Source organism: Cucurbita pepo, chromosome LG03, assembly GCF_002806865.2.
Source record: "Cucurbita pepo subsp. pepo cultivar mu-cu-16 chromosome LG03, ASM280686v2, whole genome shotgun sequence".
NCBI classification, from domain to species: domain Eukaryota; kingdom Viridiplantae; phylum Streptophyta; class Magnoliopsida; order Cucurbitales; family Cucurbitaceae; genus Cucurbita; species Cucurbita pepo.
This window is the reverse complement of record NC_036640.1, coordinates 1,443,319-1,467,119: the sequence shown is the minus strand read 5'-3', so window position 1 is coordinate 1,467,119 and position 23,801 is coordinate 1,443,319. Positions and strand designations below refer to the sequence as shown.

The following is a 23,801-nucleotide window of genomic DNA, read 5'->3' as shown; positions in this document are numbered from 1 at the left end:
CCACGAGAGCTTGTGCTCAAAGTGAACAATATCATGTCATTGTGGAGATTCATGATTCCTAACATTCTCTTCTTAGCAGATTCAAAAAACTCAAAAGAGACAATATTAGCACTGGGATCGTGACAAAAAGCAAACCTTATCTACACGTTGCCGATTAAAAAAGAAGAGAGGAGGAAAGTGTAGCATACAAAACGATGGCGCGAAGATGCCAAAATCATTTTATTTTATGCTTCTATTATTTATAATTAATGGAACAAATAATTGTACTTTGGGACCACATTTCATTTCTTAATTGAATTACCTTATTATTCACATGGGAAGATATTATATATATATTCGTTTAGGATTACGCATAGGGTTTCTCTTATTTATCATCTCGATTTTTCCTTCTCATTTAAATTTATCTTTGACTTTTCTTGCGATATAACTGTGTTACCTACTTATCGCTTCTAAAGTAAAAACTATAATCACAAATTACTACACGTTCTTTCACTATAAGTTATCCTTATTATATGGTTCGAATGTGACGTGTTTCTATAGAAAAGAAATCAATCTTTTTCAAAATTATTTGGCGAACAATCCTTATTAACTCTTAATATTTTTTAGGATTTGTTTAAAAATTTTAATTAAGTGTTTCGTTGAAAATTGTTTAGAAACACGTTGATTAAATATCATATTATTATTATTCTATTATCATATTACATATTAATACATATTTTTTACATGTTATTTGGCATATGATATTTAAATTATTCATATTGCTAGTCAACAAAATTCACTTTCAAAAAGTCGAGATAATTTGTCAACATTTCCCAAGGGACATAAAATTTAAAAGAAAAATAATTAATTGGCACTAATTGAATTAATTAACTATTAATAATTATATTTTAAATAGAGTAATTTCAAAGTTGAATAAACAAAATTATATTTAAAAATTTTAATTTGGATTAAGGTCGCTTCATGGTATCTAGGAATACGAAATAAAAGCTCACAAACCAATACTAAATTATCGAAAATTGAGAACACAATAAATTGAGCCCAAGACGTTAAAAAACAAGACAAAAAAATGGACTGGACCACGAAGTTGCTAGAATGTGATATTGACACACACATACATACAAATTACTAAAGTAGCACGTGTTTATTTGATTTTATAATAATAATAATAAATAAATTATTTATATATAATTTAAACTTTTTAATGGATTCTTAAACTAATTTTGTGTAATAAAATTTCAATACATTTAACTATTTTTAAAATTCATAGAGCAATTAAATAGAAAATTGAATATATGTGTGAGGGTGTGTTCTAAATTAAATTATAATTTAACGCAATCAAAAAAAAAAGATAGGCAACTGAGAAACAGCCAATCGAAAGTGGCCACGTACTGGACAAATGGATAAGAAACGAGCGGCGGACAATCAGAGCTCGAGATTCCTTTTTATTTGAGAGGAGGAGGAAAAGAAAACGTGAGTCTTTCAGATCTCCAAAATGGTATGATATTGTCGACTTTAAGCATAAGCTCTCATGGTTTTACTTTTGTCTTCCCCACAAAGTCTCGTGTTAATAGAGATAGTATTTCTCACCTATAAATCGACGATCTTTTACTAAATTAACTTAGGTCTGACTCACTCCCAATAATTTAAAAAAAAAAATAGAGGTTTTTTTTTAAATTTTATATTATTTATTCCATTTATTTTTCTCAACTTCCTTTCATTTTTATTTTTCGTTTATTTTTTATTTTTTAAATTATTGTTTATTCTTTTTATAACTCATAAACTATAAAAAATACATAAAACGGAAACTGTTAAGGGTATCGAACCAATATTTGAATTTATAGGGCCTAATTTCGATTTCAAAGCCCATGTTCGATACCCACCTAAGCCCAATATTTTTAGTGAAGCCCAAATTCTATGTAAGCCCACACTACACGACCCACGAGAAGCCCAATTTCAATGTAAGCCCACACTACACGACCCACGACCCACGCAGTGAACATTCAATTTAGCAGAAGCCCCGCTAACAAATAAAAATATAATTTTCTTTTACTTCACACAATAAAAATAAACACGTGATCCACGTGATTCACGCTTTCCGTATTCCGAAAAGTAAGGACCCAATCTGTTGAAACCAAAAACAGCGACAAGAACCTCAAGGATCACGAAATCATGACTGTGAGTACTAAGAAAACTCATAAAGTCAAAGATCATTCTGCAAAGCATAAATTCATTTTAAAATATTATGTTTTACTTTAGTCTTCAATGGTGTCCGGAGGGACCCTAGATTCCAGTAATTTTCTATATATATATTAATTAATTAATGACGATTTTTAATTTTATAATAATTTAATTTATGAATTTTAACGTCTAATAATTTAAATATATTACCGAATGTATTTTTGTAAATTTTAAGTATGAATGTCACAATGTTCATATAGTTATATGGTTTAAAGTATAATAAAAATCATATAATATTTATAGATTATTTATTTGGTAGGCTTTTCAGTTGGTGCAATATTGACTAAAAACATAATAATATTAATTCTGCAATGTTTTGGCCTTTTCTTTATTCCGTCAATGTTTAATTTTAATAATAAATAACTAAATTATGTTTCATTGATTTGATAAATCCTTAAATAGTACAATTAAATAGTCTATATGATTTGATAGGTAATCATTGCTTCTTAATCAAACTTAACTAATTAATTTGTTAATTAAACTAATAGTGACAATTGATTGCTCGTAAATTTATTTCTATATTTTTAAGGATTTATTTGATTATTTTAAGGAATTTAAGCAATTTGAGTGAAATTATTGAAATTAATCGTTGCTAAGGGTGTTATGTCATAGAAATATGATATTATTTTCTCGAACCTATTTGAAGCTCAATGATGTATCTTATCTCATGCAGTGAAACCTCAAGATTTGTAAGGACAGTGTTTGAAAACTATAAAAACATCAAATCTTGTCATTCAACATCGTTGAAACACTGCCTCTAATGTCTCGACGAAATATTAAGAATTCACTTGTATAATTTGAAAAAAGGGTTTGGTTAATGACCGTTTTTAGAAAATTTAGGTCAAACGTCAATTTTTTAATACGACAATAGAATTAATTGAAGTTGAAAAAGTAGATCAATAACTTTGAATCTCGTGACATATGATGGGTTGTATGGTCTATTAATTGATCAAACTATTTTTTCTATCGATAATTTCATAGTCTAGAAAATACATCAATTATTTCTCGATGATTTTAGTCTACAATATGGATGTTAGTAATTACGCTACTTAATTAAACTAGAAACCATGAGGACGACATACCATAACTTGACATCGCATACGGTTTGCATTATTTAAATTAAGGTAATTACTCATAAATAAAATTAAAACATAAAATATTTATTTAATTTTTACTCTAAATTAAATCGACAATTATTAAACTCATTCAATTAAAAATCATAAATCAAATATAAATACGTATTTATTAAAACCATAAATCAAATAATTCCATAAATAATGTAAGCGTAGTTTGAAAGATTCCATATATATTTTCAAAACCTTTTTCATTCCTTCGAAAAGTTTGAATTGATTATTAAAATCAGTTTGAATCCTTTAATTTAATAGGTTAATTAGGACGTAATTTTTATAATAATATTTTTTTTTTTCAGAAATTAAGATCCAGAAAATCTTTCAATGGTCGGAAAGGAATCAGTCAATGGAATTATTTAAAACATTTAATTCTTTTTTTTTTATGATGTTGTTGGGGTGAAGGAAACCCAATTTTAAATATTTATATATATATATTTTAAATTATAATTATTTTAGCTCTAAAAAATTTATATTAATTATTTAATTATTTAATTATTTAATTGATAACGAGAGGACCAAAGACACTCGGGCTAAAAAAGATATAAGAATAAACTTTGGGGGTATTTTAGTAATTTAATAATCTAAATGACGTTTATGAAAATAAATAAATTTATTTGAAATGACGTGAAAATAGTGAGAGCGCTTTGACTTTAAGGAAAACAACGACAAGACATGTCATTGGCATACATAATATTAACTAAATGCTTTAATAATATTCATTAAATAACAACTTTAATATTAAAAATTGACGTGGTCCTCTATTAGCAATTTTGAATATTATTTTATTTCAGTAAAAATTAAAAAGTAATATTTATTGAAATTAAATTGAGTAAATTTGAGTAATTAAAAAAATAATAGAAAAAAATACCATATTAATTTAAGACAAGGTGACAAAATATACTATGAAAGATAATTGACACGTGGTGTATTTATTATTCCTTTGTAGGAAGTAATCAACACGCGCCATCCACATCAAGCTTCTCTTGACGTATTAATAAATTAAACAAATATTATTTTTTATTTATTTTCTTAATTTCCATATTATCAACTAATATAATTAATTAGTGAACATTATTTGAAAGTAAACAAATAAATGAAAGGATTGGGATGGTTTTTTTAAATAGATAAGCAAAGCTTTGAAAATTAAATAAATAAATAAAAGTTTTGGTTTGTGGATGTTAGGTAAGAATACGATGAAAATTGTGGCAAAAAATTATTTAAAAATTTTAGATAGTTATAAAATAATGGTATTTATTTATTTACTTATTAAATTTCATTAAAGGTAGGTGGAAAGTTGAAAATTAATTATCTCCTCATTTTAAATATTTTTAATAAAATAATTTTGATAATAATGATAAATGTTGGTGAATGTATAAACAATATCAATTAAATTAACATAAATGTCAACCGAATGCATAAATAAATTATTAAAGTGTGAAGGTTGTACGGGTGGAGCGACGAAGGAAGGAGAAAAATACAATTCCCCATTTCTTAAGCTATTTCATATATATATATATATATATATATATATATATATATATATATATATATATATATATAATTATTAAGAAAGATGAAAATAAAAATAAATTTCTTTAATCCTAGTTATTATTAAAATAAAATCATTTAAAGTTGAACACTAGGATTCGATCATCATCGAGCCCTAGCAAACCCAATTCAAAGCTCAAATAGTCCTTAAGATGAGTGTAACAACTCAATCTCACCGCTAGTAGATATTGTTCTAATTGGGTTTTTCCTTTCGAACTTTCCCTCAAAGTTTTTAAAACGTGTCTACTAAGGAGAGACCTAACATATTCGCTAATACTCGTTTCTCTCTCCAATCAATGTGGGATCTCACAATTTACATCCCTTCAAGGGCCAAGCATCCTCCCTGACACACTGCCCTATGTCCACCCCCTTCAAGACTCAATATCCTTGCTAGTACACCGTCCGGTGTCTGGCTCTAGTGAGATCCCTCATCGATTAGAGAGGGGAACAAAACATTTTTTTACCGAGGTGTGGAAACTTCTCTCTAGTAGATGAGTTTTAAAAACCTAAGGGAATGTCCAAAAGAAAAATCTAAACAAGACAATATTTGGTAACAGCAGACATGAGCTATTACAGTAAGTCAAACCAAGAGCTAAAAAAAACTCAAAAGTCCACCTCAACCAGAACCAACTAGGGCCAGGTGACCTCAATTGCACGTCTATAATATGGGCGTGTCTATTTATTGTAGCGTAGCCAAATGTATTAATGGTGATCGGTGCAACATTGTTTTACAAACTTTATGAAATTAATTAATTGACCAAATCATTAATTTTGGGATTACAATTGTTATTAAAATGGCCTCAACAACTTTTTTTTATTTTTTAAACAAGGAAAAAATGGTCTACAAGCTATATCTTAATTTATTGTATAATTATTTTAAGATAATCTCTAAGTATTAGGAAGGTGGGTCGAAAATCCACCATGGTTAATTGACTTAATATTTAATTAAGTCTAAAAGACTTTATTTTTTTCTCTCTCTTTCTAAAAAATACTTTAATTAATTAATTAATTTAATGAAAGAATCATTTGTGGGCGTCGAGATTGAAACCCAAAAATGTTTAATGGAAGATTAGTCGTATTCCAAGATATATATATTATAATCAACTTGATAAATAATAATTAGACTAAAGGTGTGAACTAATAATATAAAATTCCAATCCTTTACCATATTTATGCAATATTACTTTTGTAAATTTAGTATTTTTAAATTTATTGTTTAATATATGTCCTTATTTATTGCAATTTTGGAAGTTTATTTAGCCCATAACAATATATAATAATAATAATAACACGAGGATCTAATTGTTCCCTCTCTCGTTAAAATAACAGTTTTGGTATATTCCATTTAAAATTTTAAAATGATAAAAGTAAAATTACGCATTTTATTAGTATTTAATTATTATTTTTACCTATAATTTTTGCAAGCAGAAAAAATTCATAATTTAATTCATAGTTATATTTTGTTAATGTGTAACAATAAGTCTGTATGTTAAAATTTATTAAATATTTTTAAATTCTACATAATTTGATAGTTTTATTATATATATATATATATATATAATAGTTGAATAAAAAATAAAATTATTATTTTCAATTTGACACTTTCTCGTTTGTTTTCAGATTATTATTTTAATTGCCATGTTTTTTCAATTAATAAATTAAATAAATGCAATGAAGGCAATTTTATAATTTTGTTGATAAAAAAAAAACAATTTACATTACAAATTATCTTTTATTTTCCCAATCATTAGAAAGAGAAAAACAATAGAAAAATGTGTAAATATATATTTTGGGAAACATTATCTTTTGGCACACACCTCGAGAGATCTTATTTCGCCAACGTGACACTAATAAAAAACAATTAAAAGTTTCTAAATATCATAAATTTAATATTTACCGATATTAATACAATATTATCAGTTTTCTATCTTTTAAATAATACTATAAGCACGTTTGTTTTAAATATAATATCTCTAATGCATTTTAAAGCATACATTTACATTTGGTTATTAATTTATTAACACAGATTCAAATATTTATATCCCACGTGTTGTATAAAATATAACGACGAGAATTTAAAAGTTTACCAAATTTAATTTAATTTAATTTAAAGTATTGACTTACCAGAACTTTATTGTCATTTTTTTCTATGTTTTGAGTTTGAGTCGGACTTTCTTTCCACTGTGTCTATTTATGAAATTGGGTTTCGAGTTTAAATTTTATATTAATATTTTAATCAATACATATATATATACATATGTGGGTCGAAGAGAATAGAAAAAATTACAAAGCATAAAAGGACATAATATTAATAATAAAAAATTAAATTTATTTAAAAAGAGAAATGGATGTTTGTTAATTTAAATATTTTTATATGAATTTTTAGATTTATAATTTTGAAAAAACGTATTTATTATTTTTGACATATTTGTATGGTTATTTTTGTAAAAATTGATATATCAACGGTTTAAGTTGACGTAGACCCACACCCTAACTGTATTAAATACAATGAAATATTGATGGATATATGCCACGTAGTGATATGGACAATATATTTATTTATTTTTGTTTGGAAATTTCTTTTGTTGCGTGCTGTTTGAATATAAATAGCTTACTTTCCCTCTTCAAAGGGATCAAAGCCCAAAATTTTCTAGAAAATGTCATTTTGTACCATTGGGATTTCAGGCCCGGAGCTGTATCGGACCTCTTCCCCGTCGGCGTTGTCAGCGTTCTCCTCCAGTGACGGTGACGCCGCTACTACGTCTGTTACCGATATCCATCCAGATGTTCTCCGAACTCACATCTTGACGCGTCTCGATGGACCAGCACTTGCCGCGGTCGCCTCAACTTCGTCGCAACTTCATTGCCTCACTGCCGACCCAAACCTCTGGGCGGAACTTTGCCGCTCCACGTGGCCGTCGACGGCGACACAGCGCCTCCACGCTCTGATTTCAGAATTTCCCAACGGTCCTAGGTCCTTCTTCTCTGATTCCTTCCCTCGTCTCTCTTATCACTCCGAAACTTCAACCTCTTCTTCTCCGTCCTCGGCAACCTACAGCCGCCGCCGCCACCGTCACCGCCGCCACCACTTTACGCCGGAATTGATCTCCGCCGTCGACATCTACTACCGGGGAGAGATGGTTTTCAGCAAAGTCGTCGAGACAGAGACCCTCTCCGGATGGTTCCGATGCACGCCGTTTCGAATCGATATGCTTGATCCTAAAGACGTAGTTCAAACGCCGATTAAATTTCCAATCGGCGACGGAAATACATGCTGGGAGCTTACGGAGGATCTGACTCTGAGCTGGATTATGATCGACACCGCCGGACGGCGAGCGATGAATCTGTCGAGCTACCGGCCCGTCAGCGTGCAGCGACACTGGTTGAGCGGGGAGGTGCACGTAAGATTCGCAGCCGTGCTCGAGGGTGAAAGAGGAACGGCGACGGAATGCGTGCAGTGCGGGATTGCAGTGACGTGCGGAGGATGGGAAGGAGGGAATTTACAGGTGAGGGAAGTGAATTTGCAGGTGGAGGATCTGGACGGAACATATTTGAATGGGAAGGATAGTTTAGTAATTTTGGAGAGGGCGTTGGAGGGTAAAACGGGAAGAAGGGGAAGGAAAAAGTTGGAGGAGTTTATGGCGAAGAAAAGGGAGAGGAAAGAAAGGACGTTGAGGAGAGAAGGGACGTTAGATATGGTGTGTTTGGCTTTTGGGTTTCTTGGGTTTGCTACTTTCCTTCTTTCTCTTATTATTTAAATCATAAATTAAAACTAAATAAAATTAAATAACTACAAGACTATTCATTCACACTATTAGTATTATCTTTATAAAAAAAAAAAAAAAAACTATATTATGAGCAACCTTATAAAACAACAAATATATTATAAAACTACGACTACAACACTATTCTCTTTATAAAAACGTCATTTAAAAAAATGCTGACTTGATAGATAATAAAGGAAAAGATCATTCGTATTCTTGATGGTAATTAAAATTTGCTCCCTAACACCCAAGGCTCTCTCTTGCGACAATTGCGTGCATGTGATGCCATTCGCTCGCCTTTCTAATGACTCTCTTTTCCCTTCAAAGATTGTAAACAAAGAAAAATTTCTCATCCGACCCTCATGTGAAGTCACGTTAATGAGACTTAAGACTTATTTTAAACCTGGAGACTAATGGATGCAAAAAGAAAGATTACTACCACAATATGGCAATCTGCAAACTAAGAAAATGCATAAATGTCTGTATATCAGTTTAGCTATAGTTAATAAGATACTTAGAAAATGGGAAGAAAATTTAAAACTTTTAAAGAAAAAAAGTCAGTTAATCTAATTTCTACAAAGTTTAAAAATTCCTGCAAGCTGACCTCTTTTTCCTGGAGCTTTTTAGCACATCTCTAGCATGAAGCAAATTGCTGAGAGAACATGTCTGAATCACACTTTCCATGCACAGCTACTACGTGGGTTCCCTCCCTGTTCAGCTAATTCCTTTCTGATAAATGACGGAACAATCACTTATCAGTTTTCTTCTTTAGGAGGTCCTCTCGCTATAAGATTTCTGCCAATTGAAAGGCAGTTTCACATAGTCCGCAAAAATAAGCCTTCCGTTCAAAGGCTGCAACAAATAAACATATGATTTGCATTTCTAAGATGTAAAAGTAATGATAGAGGAAAGTGCAGACCTTCCGTTCATCTTTGTCAGTACAATATGCGCTTCGTCTTCAGATGCAAAGGTGACAAATCCAAATCCCTTTGACTAACAGAGGCCCTGTCCATCAAAACTTTGGCTGGAGTAGAGAGAATTGTTTTTTGAAACTAAATTGCCATTGTAAGACATGAAAGCTAAAGTATCTGAATGGAAGCCCTCTTCCACAACCTGACCGTATCGAGAAAAGGCTTCCGATAGTCCTTTGCCCGTGGTGTAGAATGAGAGTACTGTAGCAGAATATTCCAGAACGAGGATTTCAATATGGAATAAGGAATTGTAATATGCATAGACTGATAAAATATTCAAAAGCAAAAATCTCAAGAGCATTATCATATACAAATGATTATATTCCTTTTCACAAGAACAGCAAACAAATCTATTAATCAATGTGGTGCTTGTGACTTGATCCGCTAGCGCTGGTTCGACTCCTGCCAAAAAATAAAACAATTTACAGGGATTTTATACTTCTTGTCCATTCTCTGAGTGAGTCGGGTCATCGGTTAGCTAGCTTCACCAGCTGATTAATGACTAAAGCAGAGTTGGAGAGGTTCTAACTTTTCCGCGAAAGTTGAGCTCGTTCGTTGACCCTCCCCTTGGATTTTCTTATTTTTTATTTGTGATGTATGTAAGAATCTTCTAGAAAGGAAAGAAACTTGAGATCAAAGGTTAACAATGAAAGAGGGATTAATATTGGGTCATGTCCACAAAATCCACTAATCCCATCACAGAACAAGTTGATGTGGCAGTTTGCCAGAACAAGAACACGCTAACGTTTAACCACAATCATGGTTAAGCTTAAGAACCTTAGACATCCTAGATTTGTAAAGCTAAAGCTGCATATGCACTCTTGGTCTCTGTAGGTTTTCTTTTTACGAGAGTTCAAGAGAGCTTCTACATTTTTAGCTATTTCAGGTGATTTATGGCCGGTTTTGGTGATCAAGTACAACGAGCAATGGCAACCAAAATAGGTCTTCCAATACAATAGCAAAAAGATTTAGGGAGTTCAAGCTCACGGAAGATGGAAACAAGCTATGATAGTTTCTGAGGAAGTTGTAGCAAACACAAGAGAGGTATCATTAGTGGGGAAATTTCTGTGACAAAAGAATGTTTTATTTTGACAGGAAATACATTTTGAACGACCTGGAAAGTATTCCATGAGAAGGCATTAGACGCAACGAAAACTCTTCATATTCAATTTCTCCGAGGTTAGGGTCGATAGCTTTAAAATGATCGTGGATGCTGCATGGATTACAGCAAGTGACTAATCTGTTTGGTATAATTGCTAAAGATAAATCCTACAAAAAGTGATAAAGATGGTTTGGAAGTAAATATTCAAGTAAAAGCATTAAAGACATGCCACACTGCACTCTTAGTGGATGATGAAGCTACCTGGGAGGTTCATATTACATTATGCTATAGACCTGGGGCTTAGGAACTTAACCATCTTTGGGCAATGGATAGTAGCAAAAAGAAACATGTTGAATGGTGAAGAGGAAGACCTCCCAAAAGTTGGCTCGGTGCTTGCGGACATCATGACTCCTAATTCAACTAATGAAATCTGATGTACAAGTTCTGCTATTTTTTGTCTCTCCATAAGTAAATGTAGGCTAAGATCAAGGATGAAACATTTTACAAATTCTGTACATTCGTTTCATATCTAACCAGCATTTTGATCTTTAACATCAACATTAAGAGAAAGTATGCAAATCATTCGATGTTTATCCTTTATAATATATAGAACAGATATCAAATTTTAAAATTAATATCAATACAACAAGTTCTCCTCAGAGGCCAAAGTTTTCCACGATCGCGGTTTCCAGAAGTAAATTAACACGAGCTCACATTCAGACAGTCAAATTTTCACTTGTAACATTAAAACAAAGTTTAGATTTCACAAAACTAAACGTATGGACATCACAGAGAGCTTAGTTCAATCATACAAAGTTAGCTCAATTCACAGAAACAGAGGAACGGTTAATGAGCATAAAAATAAAATTCGCGGCAAAAAATGTGATTTCAGTTCTGCAACGTTAGATGGACACTATGAATCGGAAAATGAACAGAAGAATAGAGAGGAGGAACGTTTGGCTTACCACCAACAAAAAGCTTCGAAGCTATGCCTCTAAAAGAGACGAGACGAGACGAGACGGCGGAGGAAATATAGGGGGAAGAACACGACGATTGAAGGATATTTCCGTCGCTTTTATGGTCGCCGACATGGTAGTAGTATCAAAGTGATCCTATGCGTTCATCTTCGTGTCGAGAGCGCGGGGGTTAAAGAACGGCCGCCGGAGGCTTGACTGACTGGAGTAGCGACGGGGACAAGTGGTCGTATAAAAGATTCCCAGCCCATTCTGCCGCATTCTGGGCCGAGCCCATTGGAACCCCAACACGGGAATCGGCCATCGTTACGAGACGAAATAAAAGAGTGGTTATTTTTAAAATATAAAATATTATTAAATTTAACGACTAAACTTCTCATTTAACTTTTAAAAATTAAAAAATTAAATATAAACTAACCATTTCTACAACTAGTATATATATATTTTAATACCAAAAAAAAAGTTCAAATATTAAATATAAAGTTTCAATATAAATATAAAAAACTGCTTATTGGAATGGACAGCTAAGAACAATAACCCATTCAATATAAAGTTTCAGTAACCACAGATCAAGGACATTACAATGCTAGAATATCCTGTAAACAAATTTGTAGCTGTGTTTATTCAGATGATCCGGAGAAAAATCGAACAGAAGCGAGAAATGTTACACGAGAACCCGAAAGAATGGGTCACCTATCAAATGAACGAATGTATAAAGAACGGCCTAGAGATGGGAAAAATTCCAGGCAGGTATATGGAAAACTATTGTTAGGCTAGGTCCTAAGTTCCTTTAGTCGTTGTATTAATTCTCCATCCTCGTGCAGCGAGTGCCGAATTTACCCGATTTGCAGCGTCTGCAGTGTCGTTGAGGGGAGAGTAGCTCCAACTTTCCGATATCTGTGAATCAAGAGATCAATCTATCAGGAAAGGTTTGATCTGCAATGTCTAAGTAATAATGATCAAAAGGAAACCATAGGATTGTCAAATTTAGTTACAGACAGTACTGAAGTTTACTACATGAATCCTGAAAACATAAGGAAGATAACTGGACTTACAACTTCTTTACCGGTGAACGGCCTGACCACTCCTTGTTCGGCGAGGGACTTCTGGAAGTCGGCAAACTTCCACGTGCATCGGTCAGCTCCAATCACGTAGACGGGTTTCCTTCCGAGATTACAGACATGTCAGACAAACAGATGAGCAACGTGAATGGTGTTCTACCACATTAGTTTCTAGTGTGCAATTTGTACTTTAAACATACCCAGTACTGCAAGCCTCACTCAACATACTAACCGAGTCTGCTGTTATTACAAAAGCGTCAGCCCACGCTAGATGCCCGAGATGCGGGTTTGGTCCTATGTAACATAATATGACAAATATCTTAGACAAGGTTCTATAATACAGAGTAATTATCATATATGTTTTCAGAAAAAACAAGGCAACTGAGGTACCTTCACCATCCCAAATGAAGACTTTAGGATGGGTGCTGAATTCTTCCACCAAAAGTTTGGATATCTAACATCATACCAGGAAATATGATCATCAAATCCAAAAACAAATAAATAAAATGTGAAATCCCACGTCGGTTGGGAGGAGAACAAAACATTATTTATAAGAGTGTGGAAACCTCTCCCTAGTTGACGTGTTGTAAAGACCTTGAGGGAAAGGCCAAAGAGGATAATGTCTGCTAGCGGTGGGCTTGGGCGGTTACAAATGGTATCATAAAGCTAGACACCAAGCAATGTGCCAGCAAGGACGCTGGGCCTCGAAAAGGGGTGGATTATGAGATCCCACCTCGGTTGGGGAGGAGAACGAAACATTCTTTATAAGGGTGTGAAAACCTCTCCCTAGTAGGCGCGTTTTAAAAATCTTGAGGGAAAGCCCAAAGAGAACAATATCTACTAGGGCCTAGATCATTACATAAAATAAAATATAAATCAAGTGATCAGGTATCGATGGACACCTTCTCTGGAGTTCGACGTGAAAATGAGATCCTAACACTTCCACAGCTCCACAGAACGTTTTGCAGCATAGTAGCTAACTGCTTTGCAAGATCGACGTCATAGCGACAATTGCCTGTATAGATCATATAGATGCAAGGTAGGGTTGGGTGATAATAATATCAATACAAGAACAGTTTAGATTTGAAAAAGGAAAAAAATCACACAATTTGAAGTGATTCCAAGTAAGATTTGCACATGATCTTGGTCAACAACCATTCTAACGTTTTTCTAGAACCAGAAGTAAAAATATTACTTGATGGGCCTCCAATATTAACAACGAGCAGTGGTTTTGGAAGATAAGCCAATTCATCATGCCATGTAGAAGCTGCACTTCTAAGTGCAGCAAAATCAGCCCGATGAAGAGCTCCAACCGTAAGAACCTGTGGATCAAGGTTCCAAATGATGAACAAATGCAACAATCAATAATTGTCATTGTTTTTCAGTGTGCTATGGCATCAAGCATATATGCGGGGCTAAGACTTACCACATTTTTTCCAGGAGGTTCACAAGGCGTAATCCACCGGCGAAGCAACCAAGGAATCTGTTGTCGTGCTTGAGGAGTCAACGAGTAATAATCGTGACGAGGAGCAATTACCAAATCAAATCTATCTAACCGGGACCTCGGATGTTGAATCTGAAGCAACACATAAAGATTTTAAGCACCTGATTAATGGTAAAAGGCATAAAGATTAAGACTCCAGATAGACAAAAATAAGTTCAGACCTGACAATCTCAACAATTATACAGAGAAAGGGGCTTCACCTGGACAACAAAAACATTTTCTGGAGCAAACCTTTTAATCGAGCTAGCAACTGAAATGGTATCTCTGCCAGATGCGATTACAAGCAATGGGCCATCCCTAACAATGATATAGTAGCACATGAAGTGAAGTAATTAGAGGACAGCCCTGCATCTGATCAGGAATTAGCTGTAAATTTAGTAGTTTCATCTAAAAAAATTTAAGAAAAGCCACCACCAGACACAAACTATACAGATTACAGCAAACTATTACAATATTAACTCTGTCTTCTTAGCCTTTGGAGCTAATCAACAACATTCAATTTAATAAAACCACTCTACTGGGAATATATCCCATAGTTTTCAAACTAAATATATGATAAAGGATTCAGATTTTTATTTGAGGAACAGTACTCATAACCTCAAGAGTTGGAAATGTCGGTCGAGACATTGGATTTACCAACAGGCAAAGGGTTCAGAACTTCTAGAGACCATTGAAATGGATTGTATGTAACCCCATTTTTCTAACATGCCATTAGAAAGAATGTACGAACGTACTTATCAAATGTTTCACGTGCCACTTTTGCAATTTGCTTTGCATCAGCTTCTAAAACGTGTGATAAGCCTGCAAATACCAATTCCATCAGGAATACCTTCTAGAGTTTGATGTAGGATAACTAAAGGATCAAGTCCATATAATTGCTATAGTTTCTTGTAATTAGGAACATTTATTCATATATAGTTTACATCAGCCTGTAAACCCCTATTTTACTCGTTCAGTCGATGACTTACAAGTTGACAGAATAACTACTCCGGCCGTGTTTGATAATCATTTAGTTTTTAAAAATTAAGCTTACAGACGCTGTCTCTATCTATGAGTTTGTTTGTTTTGTTATCTACTTTTTCTTGGAGTGTTTTCAAAATCCAAGGCCTTGAAAACTAAAAAGAAAATGGTTTTAAAAACTTGTTTTTGTTTCTAGAGTTTAGCTATGAATTCAAATGTACTCTTAGATCCTTGACGTTTTAGAGAGTGTTTATTCAAATGCCAGAGAAATGATCGGCCGGACAGAGGCTACGACTGCTTTCTTCCCACCACCGCGTCCTTCAAACACCAGTGGTACCATTTCTTGTTTCGACTACTATTGTATGTTATGATAATTTTTATTTGTCTTTTCGGAAATATGACAACCGCAGTAAAGAATGGTGAGAAAATAGGCACAATTTTCAAACACCAAAATAACTAGCATACAACAAGGAAGGCTATGATACTAACCCCTATATCAGCTTCACTTTCGAAGAATCATTTTTATAAGCAGTTCACTTCATAACCAATTCTCGACATAATTTACTAGTGAATTGTGAAGAATTAGCAAGCATTACCACTTTTCTTGGTCAGCAAAGGCATTCCATTCTTCCCTTCTACTTTTATGCTAGAATCACCAAAAATTTGCCTGATAAAAATGTCCAATTTCTTGTGGACAGAAACTGGGAGCCAATGAAGCCACTTATTGATCCCTCCCCTTGGCCTCATAACCCGCTGCACAGCAAACATAGACGAATTACAGCCGATGAATCCTTCAAATAAGCTGAGTTATAAAGCTTGCACGCAAAATCAATCCCAACTGTTCATATCCATTCGTAACACGAATAAATAAATCACACATCGAGAGTGCACATAACTCTGAAGTTAATTGAATTAACTGGTCTATTATGATCAAACTTGATTAAGGAAGTGGGTGACCACCAAAAAATTGATTTGGGAAAGGCATAGTTTATATAAACGATTGAGAAAAACAATAATATACTCACGTAAAGGGAGTGCCGACCTGAAAGGCCGAGAGCTCGAACCAAACCTAGGCACTGGTTCTCCGCGCCGGGGAAGCCATTTCCGATCACGACGGCCCTCCTGATGGCGCCGTATATGCCGCCATCGAAGATCTCCGGCACGCGGGATGAATCATTTGGAGGCTCCGGAAGTCTGATCGGTCTCATTTACAGTCCAATGCCCTTCACAATTAGTAAGGTATACAAATAATTTTTTTTGAAGCTTAGATTGAAATATTAATAAAACTCGCAATTTGCATTACAAATTAAAAATATTTTATGGTTTAATGAAGTCAATTGATTATATTTTATTTTGTATATATGTAATGAAACGAGTCGGGTTTTTTTATATTGGGCCTAGTTCATTAGAGGCCCAATAGGAACAAAAGCCCATTTAGCTCTGTTGTGTTTACTTCTTCCTTCCCCCGCGAAAAAGTTTCTGTGATTTTTCTGTGAAGCGACGATGTGGGCAAGCGCTGAAGGAGGGCCGCCGGAGGTTACTCTGGAGACTTCCATGGGTTCTTTCACCGTTGAGGTACTCTTTCGCTTCTCATTTATTTAGTTCTTTGTTTAGCTTCTCGTCCCGCTAAGTTTGAATTGAGTTTTACTCTTTATAGTTGCTTGTTTGTGGAATTCAGTTTTTCTTTGGTGCAAAACCGAGAATTAATAAATTAAGCTCATAAAATGTTGTGCTGTTGATGCTGGATTATAGCTTTACTTCAAACACGCACCGAGGACATGTAGAAACTTCATTGAGCTTTCTCGGCGAGGTTATTATGACAATGTCAAATTTCACCGGATTATTAAGGTTTGTCTCTCCTTTAGTGGTGGTTGTTTAGCTGCAGGTTGATCTCTTGAAGGCTTAAGCAGTCTTTTACTCCATGAGGTTTGGTCATTTCGTGTAGGATTTTATAGTGCAAGGTGGAGATCCCACAGGAACTGGACGGGGTGGGGAATCTATTTATGGGTATGCGTTTTCTTTTTATTGTATATCAATAGTTTTAGTTCCAAGTAAGTGTTCTTCATTTTATCGTGCGGTTCTCTCGCTGTCTTCACACGAGTGAGTACTTGAGTTGAATTCTGAGGTCCTTGAGTATTTATTTCAAGGTATTTACTAATTGGGTTTTCTTGACGTGTTGATGTGTTTCAGTAAGAAATTTGAGGATGAAATAAAGCCAGAGTTGAAGCATACTGGAGCTGGTATTCTATCAATGGCAAACGCTGGTCCTAATACAAATGGAAGCCAATTCTTCATCACTCTTGCCCCTTGCCCATCCTTAGATGGTAAGCACAGTTCTAGCTATTCTTGTACTCTTCTTAAAGTTATGTCAATCAATTAATATGCATTTCACTAGGAAATGATGTAAAAATGGCTTGCTTCAATGAGTAAGAAAGAAAATAAACTATACGGGTCTCTTTTTTGCATTTACTCCCGACTAATTTCATGACCCTAGTTGATTTTGGATGTAACCACATGCTTTATATTTGCAAATGACAAATCTATGTTACGGGTTGCAAGAACATTTTGGAAGGTTCGAGTTCAGAAGAATGAAGTACTTGAGTTCTGCCAACTTTAAATACTTTATGAACTGCCTCAATGTTTCAAGTGTAGGGTTTTGTACTACTATTTAAGCTTTTTGAATACATCACTAATCGGATGGGTTCATTGAATGCTTTTCAAGGAGTTTCCAATTGAAGCTATATGAACTCCTGAAATTAAATCATCCTGAAATTTAATCGTAACATGTTTCTGTGGAAGTCTGTTGAATACTAATATTTCTTCTATCCATCTTCTCTATTTCCAGGGAAGCACTCCATCTTTGGAAGAGTTTGTAAGGGAATGGAAATAATCAAAAGGCTTGGCAGTGTACAAACTGATAACAACGATAGGTATGCCTTCTCTTCTGCTATGCTTCCATTTTCCTTGTACTTCGACTATAGAAAACTGGATTTTTGTTGTCTTTAGATCAGTAGAGCTTATTAATCAATAATCACCTACTTGATATTAAGTACTGAAGAGAAGAATATTTTTTTTATTAGAAACAATTTCCACTCTAATTAACGGACAAGTACCAGAAAGGTACATGAGCTGGATACGAGCTAAGTAAGAAGTGAACATAAAAGCTTTTTTTTTAAATATCTGTGAGTGGGGGTCACCTTTGCCCATGGGACAAGCACCTAACCTACTACATTTAGTTGCCAAAGTAACTTGTTGGATATTAAATTCTAGATAGGTGACCATCCTGACTTGAACTTACTCCTTCTAAGCCCTTTAATATTTACATGGATCTTTTTCATCTCTAAGCCAATTTAGGGTGGTTGTGTACATACAAGGATTTCAACTAGGGAATTATGGACACCTTGAATCTTGTTTCAGCAGGTTACTTAATGAAATAGTAATAACAGAAGGAAATTTTGAATTGGAAGAGAATGGGAAGATGAGTAAAGAGAGAGTTATGAGTATAGGACCCCGAGGGTCCAAAGTCCATTTTGTATCAAACAAGGTATTCAATGATACAATTCAAAGCAAATATTCAAGAGGAAACCACTCTTCAAGCTCTTAATTCTATACCTCCTAAAATTTGAGCTAGAGTCTTGTTATTTTGTACTGAACAATTCTTTCTTGATGGTCATCTTTATCAAGTCCTAGATCTTGAGCCTCTCACCCGTCTGAGACACCATCTATTTTCATTTAATATTTAATTAGGCTAATCCACCTGATTACATATCGAAGCTAAAATCCATGGGGGTTCTTTCCACGCTACCAACTTCTATGTCTTAGAGGAGGCAACCATTCAGATGCGCTCCAAGCTTGTGAACGAGGATCTTTTTCAATAAAACTCTTGAGTTCATGAAGAAATCTCCAACTCCACTCAGAGATAAGTTAGGTTCCGATGTTTGAGATTATGAGGTTCAAAACCTCCCTGCTCTGTAGGATGAGAAACTATCATCCCTAGTTATGTGATAAGATCAAATAACAGTTAAGTCCCTAGGGATATCGGCGAGAACAGATTATTCCAAAATCAAACTTCCACCCTTTGGGTTCATTAATATATTTTATTGTTCCAACAAGTTGCTCAAAATTATCTCATTTTTAGGCATCTAAAAATCACTAGGAGAAGCTTTTCCCCTTGAGGCATCCCGAAATAATTAAGGGGCCAACTCCTCAGGATTCATCTGATATTAATTGCTTGTTTCTAGAAAATAGATTCTACAATATCAATGCCAGACGAAAAACTTATTAGAAGGTTGATTTTCAAACTCAAAATGTTAAAACTGAGTGTAGCCAGTTGGTTTTAGAATATCGGTACCATCTTTGATCTGTCTGTCATGTCATTGTGTCGATGAGTTGATAGATCATCTTTGAATTTCATCTTTAATCTTTTAAAATCTTCAATCTTATTCTTCCTGCATATATTATTTTCTATCAAGTCGATATTGTCGCTAAACCTTTAAAAAAATGATGTGTGAATTTCAAAATGTTACTTTCCAAGAGGCTATTTGATCTCATTTAAACATCAAGTATCTGTAACTGAATTAATATCATATACTTTGGCATCTCATCGTCATCTTGTCAAGATTTCTCTTGCATCAAGATAGTAAAGGCTTGATTGGGAAAAAAGAAGCCCCATGCTTTTATTATAGTATCAGAGTAGATAAGATGTAGTTTCAGATGGAATAATGGTTTCGTTGAGGCTAATTCAATTGTCGTTTTTTCTGATACAGACCCATCCATGATGTGAAAATCCTACGGGCATCAGTTAAAGACTAAAGCTTTTCAGTTATTAACTTTTGGCACACTCGTATCGTTGAATCGACCGTGTATGCAGCAATCAAAACCGAAAACAATGTATTTTCTTTTCATGATGGAAGGAAGGAATGGAAGAATTTCCATGTTAGTTGGTTGAAGAAAGAGTAGAGGGGAAAAGGACCTTCCAATCTCATCAAAATGGTATTCTAAACTCATAACTTAGCATATGACTGACATCTCTTTATATGCCAAGTATGAGTTTGTGGGTTTTCCACCCATCATAATGCCTGACACTTCTGTATTCAAATCGTGAATGAACAATGCTTTATTTGGAGTTCTTAGTATTAGAAATCTTTTGAAATGGGATTGACATTGTGCGAAATCAAACGGATTGAAACTAACTGGGAATACCTTCTGGCTAAACGACAGATGGAGTTGGTTTGTTCGTTTGGTTGATTTTTTAAATTTTAGCTTCTTTTATGTTTGTGTTTGATAGATCTCCAAGCTTTAAAAATTATTTGATAGGATTTTTTTTTTTTTTTAATAAAAAAAACCCCTCTTTTGTCAAATGAATTACAGTTGTTAATGTATTCGTTTCTTCAAAAATTAACTAATTTATTGGTTAAAATTGAATTTTGTGTCTAATAATAATAATTTTTTTTATCCTTATTTTCTTATTATTATAATTGATTTTGAATTATTAAACCGATTTTCAACATAGTACAAGTGGATTTAATTATTTAAAAATATCTCTCAAACATGCTTTTGTGACAGCATATCAAATACGATAATTCACCAAAGGGAAAAATAGTAACCAAAGGAACACAACTGTTTTGTTCTTTAACATAGGGACTAATATTTGGGGAAGAAAATAAATAACGAATGCGGCCAAATTTTCAAGTTATAATTTTTTGAATAATTTAAAAAATAGAGCGAATTGTAAACAACAAGACAGTTTGGCCGAGTGGTCTAAGGCGCCAGATTTAGGCTCTGGTCCGAAAGGGCGTGGGTTCAAATCCCACAGCTGTCAATGTTTTTCATTTCTTTTTCTCAATCTATGCTCGTCCTCATAATTAATTCATTGTTCTTTAGAAGTTTATCTGAAATTTAATCCAATTTAGAATGTAACTTAAATAAATAAAAAGGAATCCATAATTCTTAAAAATTAAACTAAAATTAAAGGTTTGGGGCAAATTCATAATTTGAGGAAACTTAGAGGACGGTCAGGTTATTTTACTCACTCATTCTGAAAACCCTAGCTATATAATTAAACATCATCTTCTACTAGAGCTGTATCACGTCGAAGGTCGAAGGTTCAGACAAATTCTCGAAAACCCTAATCTTCCCCTGCAGATTCCAGTTCATTACTCGTCATCATGGTATTTCATCATTCTTTTTATTCTTTCGTATTACGACTCCCGTATTCAATCACTGAAAATATAGTTTCAGTCACCGGCGGATTATAATTGCTTGATTCAAAGTAAATGTAGGGCAAGTCTTATGAAAAACTTCGTAACTAGAAAATTTCTCGGAATTTATTCGAAATATGGTATCTGTTTGTATCATCCCGGGAATGAAGAGGGAAAATTTCCACCTCTGTTTAATTTTCGCGTGCTATTCATTTTCGTTGCATTGCTATTGGGGTTCCTCCGAATTTTCGTTATAAGCACATATTTTGAAGTAGCTGTGTGCATTGAAGTTTAGCTAATGGCTTACCCCCTTTGTGATGTGTATTCTCTAGTCGAGAAGGAAGACTAGGGAGCCTAAGGAGGAAACTGTCACCCTTGGCCCTGCTGTTCGTGAAGGAGAGCATGTCTTTGGTGTCGCTCACATTTTTGCTTCGTTTAATGACACTTTTATTGTAAGTGATCTTCATTAGATTCTTCATCTAAGTCCTTGGTTGATTTTTTGTGTAATTCTGAATGTTCCATGCTTGAAATGCAGCATGTGACCGATCTATCTGGTAGAGAAACACTTGTCCGCATCACTGGTACGAAATCTGCTCCACTCAATCTTAAAATTGATTCTGGCATTGCTATCGGGCTGCGTTTTGACTCATTTCAATGGTTTCTTCCTCATGGTCATGTGCACGGTTTTTGATTGATCATGGTCCCTGAATTTCACATTCAACTGTCTTCGTGATTCACTCTTCTCCATCTTCTGAGTTGTTGTACTTATAGTTATATCTTTTCTTTGTTCAGGTGGTATGAAGGTGAAAGCTGATAGAGATGAATCATCTCCTTATGCTGCCATGCTTGCTGCACAGGACGTTTCTCAAAGATGCAAGGTTTGGGCAATAGTTGGTTTTATGTTTCTTTTGATCCAAATGTTCTCAGTCTAAATGATGAAAACTGCTCTATAAATGCTAAGAGTAATGCATTTGTATGGATTGGCTTGCTTTTGAGATAACTGGCTTTGTATTATTGTGTTTTTTCTTCCTGTGAAACAACATATTGGATGATCACCCTGACAGTTGAGCATTTCTTACAGGAACTTGGCATTACTGCTTTGCACATAAAGCTTCGGGCTACCGGTGGTAACAAAACCAAAACTCCTGGGCCTGGTGCTCAATCGGCTCTAAGGGCCCTTGCTCGTTCAGGCATGCGAATTGGCCGTATAGGTACATAAGATTCATACTCACATCACTTCTGTTTGTTAGTTTTTCTTGAATGAAACTGAAGCATTTCATGTTCACTAAAAATGAAATATAGATGTGTACTCCTCAAAAGCCAATGGGGTTTATAGGCCAGACTTCTCCAATGATCATTTCATTGATTGCTAGTCGAGTAGTGGTGTATGAATGTCACACCATTTTGAAGTTGAATATATAGTGTGTTCCATAGATCTTTGTATTGAGTTTTTGAAGTTCATGATCTTTTGAACCAACTAGCATGCGTGTGAGATTGTTATTTTTACACAAGTTTATTTTGTGTTTACAGAGGATGTAACTCCAATCCCGACGGACAGCACTCGAAGAAAGGGAGGCAGGAGAGGAAGAAGGTTGTAATTTTCCTTCTCTTATGGTGGATGGTGGTGGCAGTTGAATACCATAGTTTTGAAGAAATTGGATATCTGCTAAATTGCGACGATTATTATTGATGTTCTGGTTATTGCTTCTATGAACATTTTTGCCATTTTGATTCATGGACTTTCGAAGACGAGTATAGCACACTTTTTGCTACCTTTTGTTAATTTGATGATATCCAATTTCTCGTTCAAACAAACGGCCTCTAAATTCATCACTTCATTATTTGTGAATAATGATTGAAAACTGTTATTGTTAGCTTTCATTTGTTTTTTAACTTCTAAATCTTTGAATTTAGTCCTCCAAATTGAACTCCCAATTCGAGTGTAGATGGTCTGATGGTTTTTAATTTAAGTTTTTTTCAATAAAATTATCATTTGAACTAAATTGATTATTTTAAAAAATTTTGAATTTTTTAATAAATATAAATATAATTACTCGGGTCGGTTGGGGACGGGAGGATCAGACGATAAGAACCCTTAAAAAACCCTGATGTCGAAGATCTCAGACTCGAAGCTGATAGCCGCGACACCATCAACTATATCGAGGCTGTTAGATCCAATCCAACCTTATTATGCAAATAAACGAAACATTGTATCTGAAGGCTATGAATGTTGAGGAAGAAAGGGTGTGATCATCCATGATTTAATTGCATTTCCACCTTGAATGTGGGATCCATTAGAACATTTGACATTTCATCATGTAATAGACTAGAATCATATAATTGTTATGC

The 23,801-nt window shown here is 34.0% G+C and overlaps 4 protein-coding genes, 1 long non-coding RNA gene and 1 other non-coding gene across 10 annotated transcripts; 4 read left to right on the top strand and 2 right to left on the bottom strand.

The window, feature by feature from the left end:
• The first annotated feature begins 7,483 nt into the window (after nucleotides 1-7,483).
• LOC111791217 (probable F-box protein At2g36090) lies at nucleotides 7,484-8,743 on the top strand. The gene has a single exon (XM_023672478.1). The coding sequence runs from the start codon at nucleotides 7,574-7,576 to the stop codon at nucleotides 8,672-8,674; it is 1,101 nt and encodes a 366-aa protein (XP_023528246.1). The 5' UTR covers nucleotides 7,484-7,573; the 3' UTR covers nucleotides 8,675-8,743.
• Nucleotides 8,744-8,778: 35 nt separating this feature from the next.
• LOC111791218 lies at nucleotides 8,779-9,691 on the bottom strand. 3 transcript variants are annotated; one of them, XR_002814620.1, is made up of 3 exons: nucleotides 9,600-9,690; nucleotides 9,285-9,518; nucleotides 8,779-8,999 (listed from the first exon to the last, which is right to left on the bottom strand). It is a non-coding gene; the product is annotated as an uncharacterized LOC111791218 (long non-coding RNA). The 3 variants fall into 3 exon arrangements; XR_002814619.1 differs by lacking the exon at nucleotides 8,779-8,999 and having other exon boundaries at nucleotides 9,114-9,475; nucleotides 9,600-9,691; XR_002814618.1 differs by lacking the exon at nucleotides 8,779-8,999 and having other exon boundaries at nucleotides 9,114-9,518.
• A 2,561-nt stretch (nucleotides 9,692-12,252) lies between these two features.
• Nucleotides 12,253-16,543, bottom strand: LOC111791216 (mitochondrial fission protein ELM1-like). 3 transcript variants are annotated; one of them, XR_002814617.1, is made up of 11 exons: nucleotides 16,278-16,543; nucleotides 15,849-16,005; nucleotides 15,027-15,093; nucleotides 14,493-14,589; nucleotides 14,215-14,364; nucleotides 13,984-14,110; nucleotides 13,691-13,803; nucleotides 13,179-13,242; nucleotides 13,021-13,082; nucleotides 12,783-12,891; nucleotides 12,253-12,624 (listed from the first exon to the last, which is right to left on the bottom strand). XR_002814617.1 is itself a non-coding variant. In XM_023672476.1 (11 exons), the coding sequence occupies exons 1-11, from the start codon at nucleotides 16,458-16,460 to the stop codon at nucleotides 12,508-12,510; spliced, it is 1,278 nt and encodes a 425-aa protein (XP_023528244.1). In that variant the 5' UTR covers nucleotides 16,461-16,540; the 3' UTR covers nucleotides 12,253-12,507. The 3 variants fall into 3 exon arrangements, 2 of the variants coding, with proteins under 2 accessions (XP_023528244.1, XP_023528245.1); XM_023672476.1 differs by having other exon boundaries at nucleotides 12,989-13,082; nucleotides 16,278-16,540; XM_023672477.1 differs by having other exon boundaries at nucleotides 12,989-13,082; nucleotides 16,295-16,386.
• Nucleotides 16,544-16,720: 177 nt separating this feature from the next.
• Nucleotides 16,721-20,409, top strand: LOC111789955 (peptidyl-prolyl cis-trans isomerase CYP18-2). Its single transcript, XM_023670695.1, has 6 exons — nucleotides 16,721-16,827; nucleotides 17,005-17,100; nucleotides 17,198-17,259; nucleotides 17,443-17,576; nucleotides 18,098-18,182; nucleotides 20,019-20,409. The coding sequence occupies exons 1-6, from the start codon at nucleotides 16,756-16,758 to the stop codon at nucleotides 20,062-20,064; spliced, it is 495 nt and encodes a 164-aa protein (XP_023526463.1). The 5' UTR covers nucleotides 16,721-16,755; the 3' UTR covers nucleotides 20,065-20,409.
• A 584-nt stretch (nucleotides 20,410-20,993) lies between these two features.
• TRNAL-UAG lies at nucleotides 20,994-21,073 on the top strand. The gene has a single exon. It is a non-coding gene; the product is annotated as a tRNA-Leu (tRNA).
• Nucleotides 21,074-21,293: 220 nt separating this feature from the next.
• On the top strand, nucleotides 21,294-23,267 carry LOC111789863 (40S ribosomal protein S14-2). The gene is made up of 6 exons (XM_023670574.1): nucleotides 21,294-21,422; nucleotides 21,785-21,904; nucleotides 21,988-22,033; nucleotides 22,245-22,330; nucleotides 22,534-22,663; nucleotides 22,983-23,267. Exons 1-6 carry the CDS (start codon nucleotides 21,420-21,422, stop codon nucleotides 23,048-23,050), a joined length of 453 nt encoding a protein of 150 aa, XP_023526342.1. The 5' UTR covers nucleotides 21,294-21,419; the 3' UTR covers nucleotides 23,051-23,267.
• The last annotated feature ends 534 nt before the right edge of the window (nucleotides 23,268-23,801 follow it).

Bases quoted from the DNA above. Each gene is read 5' to 3' on its own strand.
- LOC111791217 (XM_023672478.1), top strand. From the start codon at position 7,574: ATGTCATTTTGTACCATTGGGATTTCAGGCCCGGAGCTGTATCGGACC.
- LOC111791216 (XM_023672476.1), bottom strand. From the start codon at position 16,460: ATGAGACCGATCAGACTTCCGGAGCCTCCAAATGATTCATCCCGCGTG. The intron at 14,590-15,026 runs GTACGTTCGTAC...TATCATTGTTAG, and splicing joins GCACGTGAAACATTTGATAA to GGATGGCCCATTGCTTGTAA. The intron at 14,111-14,214 runs GTAAGTCTTAGC...CTTGATCCACAG, and splicing joins AACCTCCTGGAAAAAATGTG to GTTCTTACGGTTGGAGCTCT.
- LOC111789955 (XM_023670695.1), top strand. From the start codon at position 16,756: ATGTGGGCAAGCGCTGAAGGAGGGCCGCCGGAGGTTACTCTGGAGACT. The intron at 16,828-17,004 runs GTACTCTTTCGC...GCTGGATTATAG, and splicing joins TGGGTTCTTTCACCGTTGAG to CTTTACTTCAAACACGCACC. The intron at 17,101-17,197 runs GTTTGTCTCTCC...CATTTCGTGTAG, and splicing joins AATTTCACCGGATTATTAAG to GATTTTATAGTGCAAGGTGG.
- LOC111789863 (XM_023670574.1), top strand. The intron at 22,034-22,244 runs GTACGAAATCTG...TTCTTTGTTCAG, and splicing joins AACACTTGTCCGCATCACTG to GTGGTATGAAGGTGAAAGCT. The intron at 22,331-22,533 runs GTTTGGGCAATA...CATTTCTTACAG, and splicing joins ACGTTTCTCAAAGATGCAAG to GAACTTGGCATTACTGCTTT.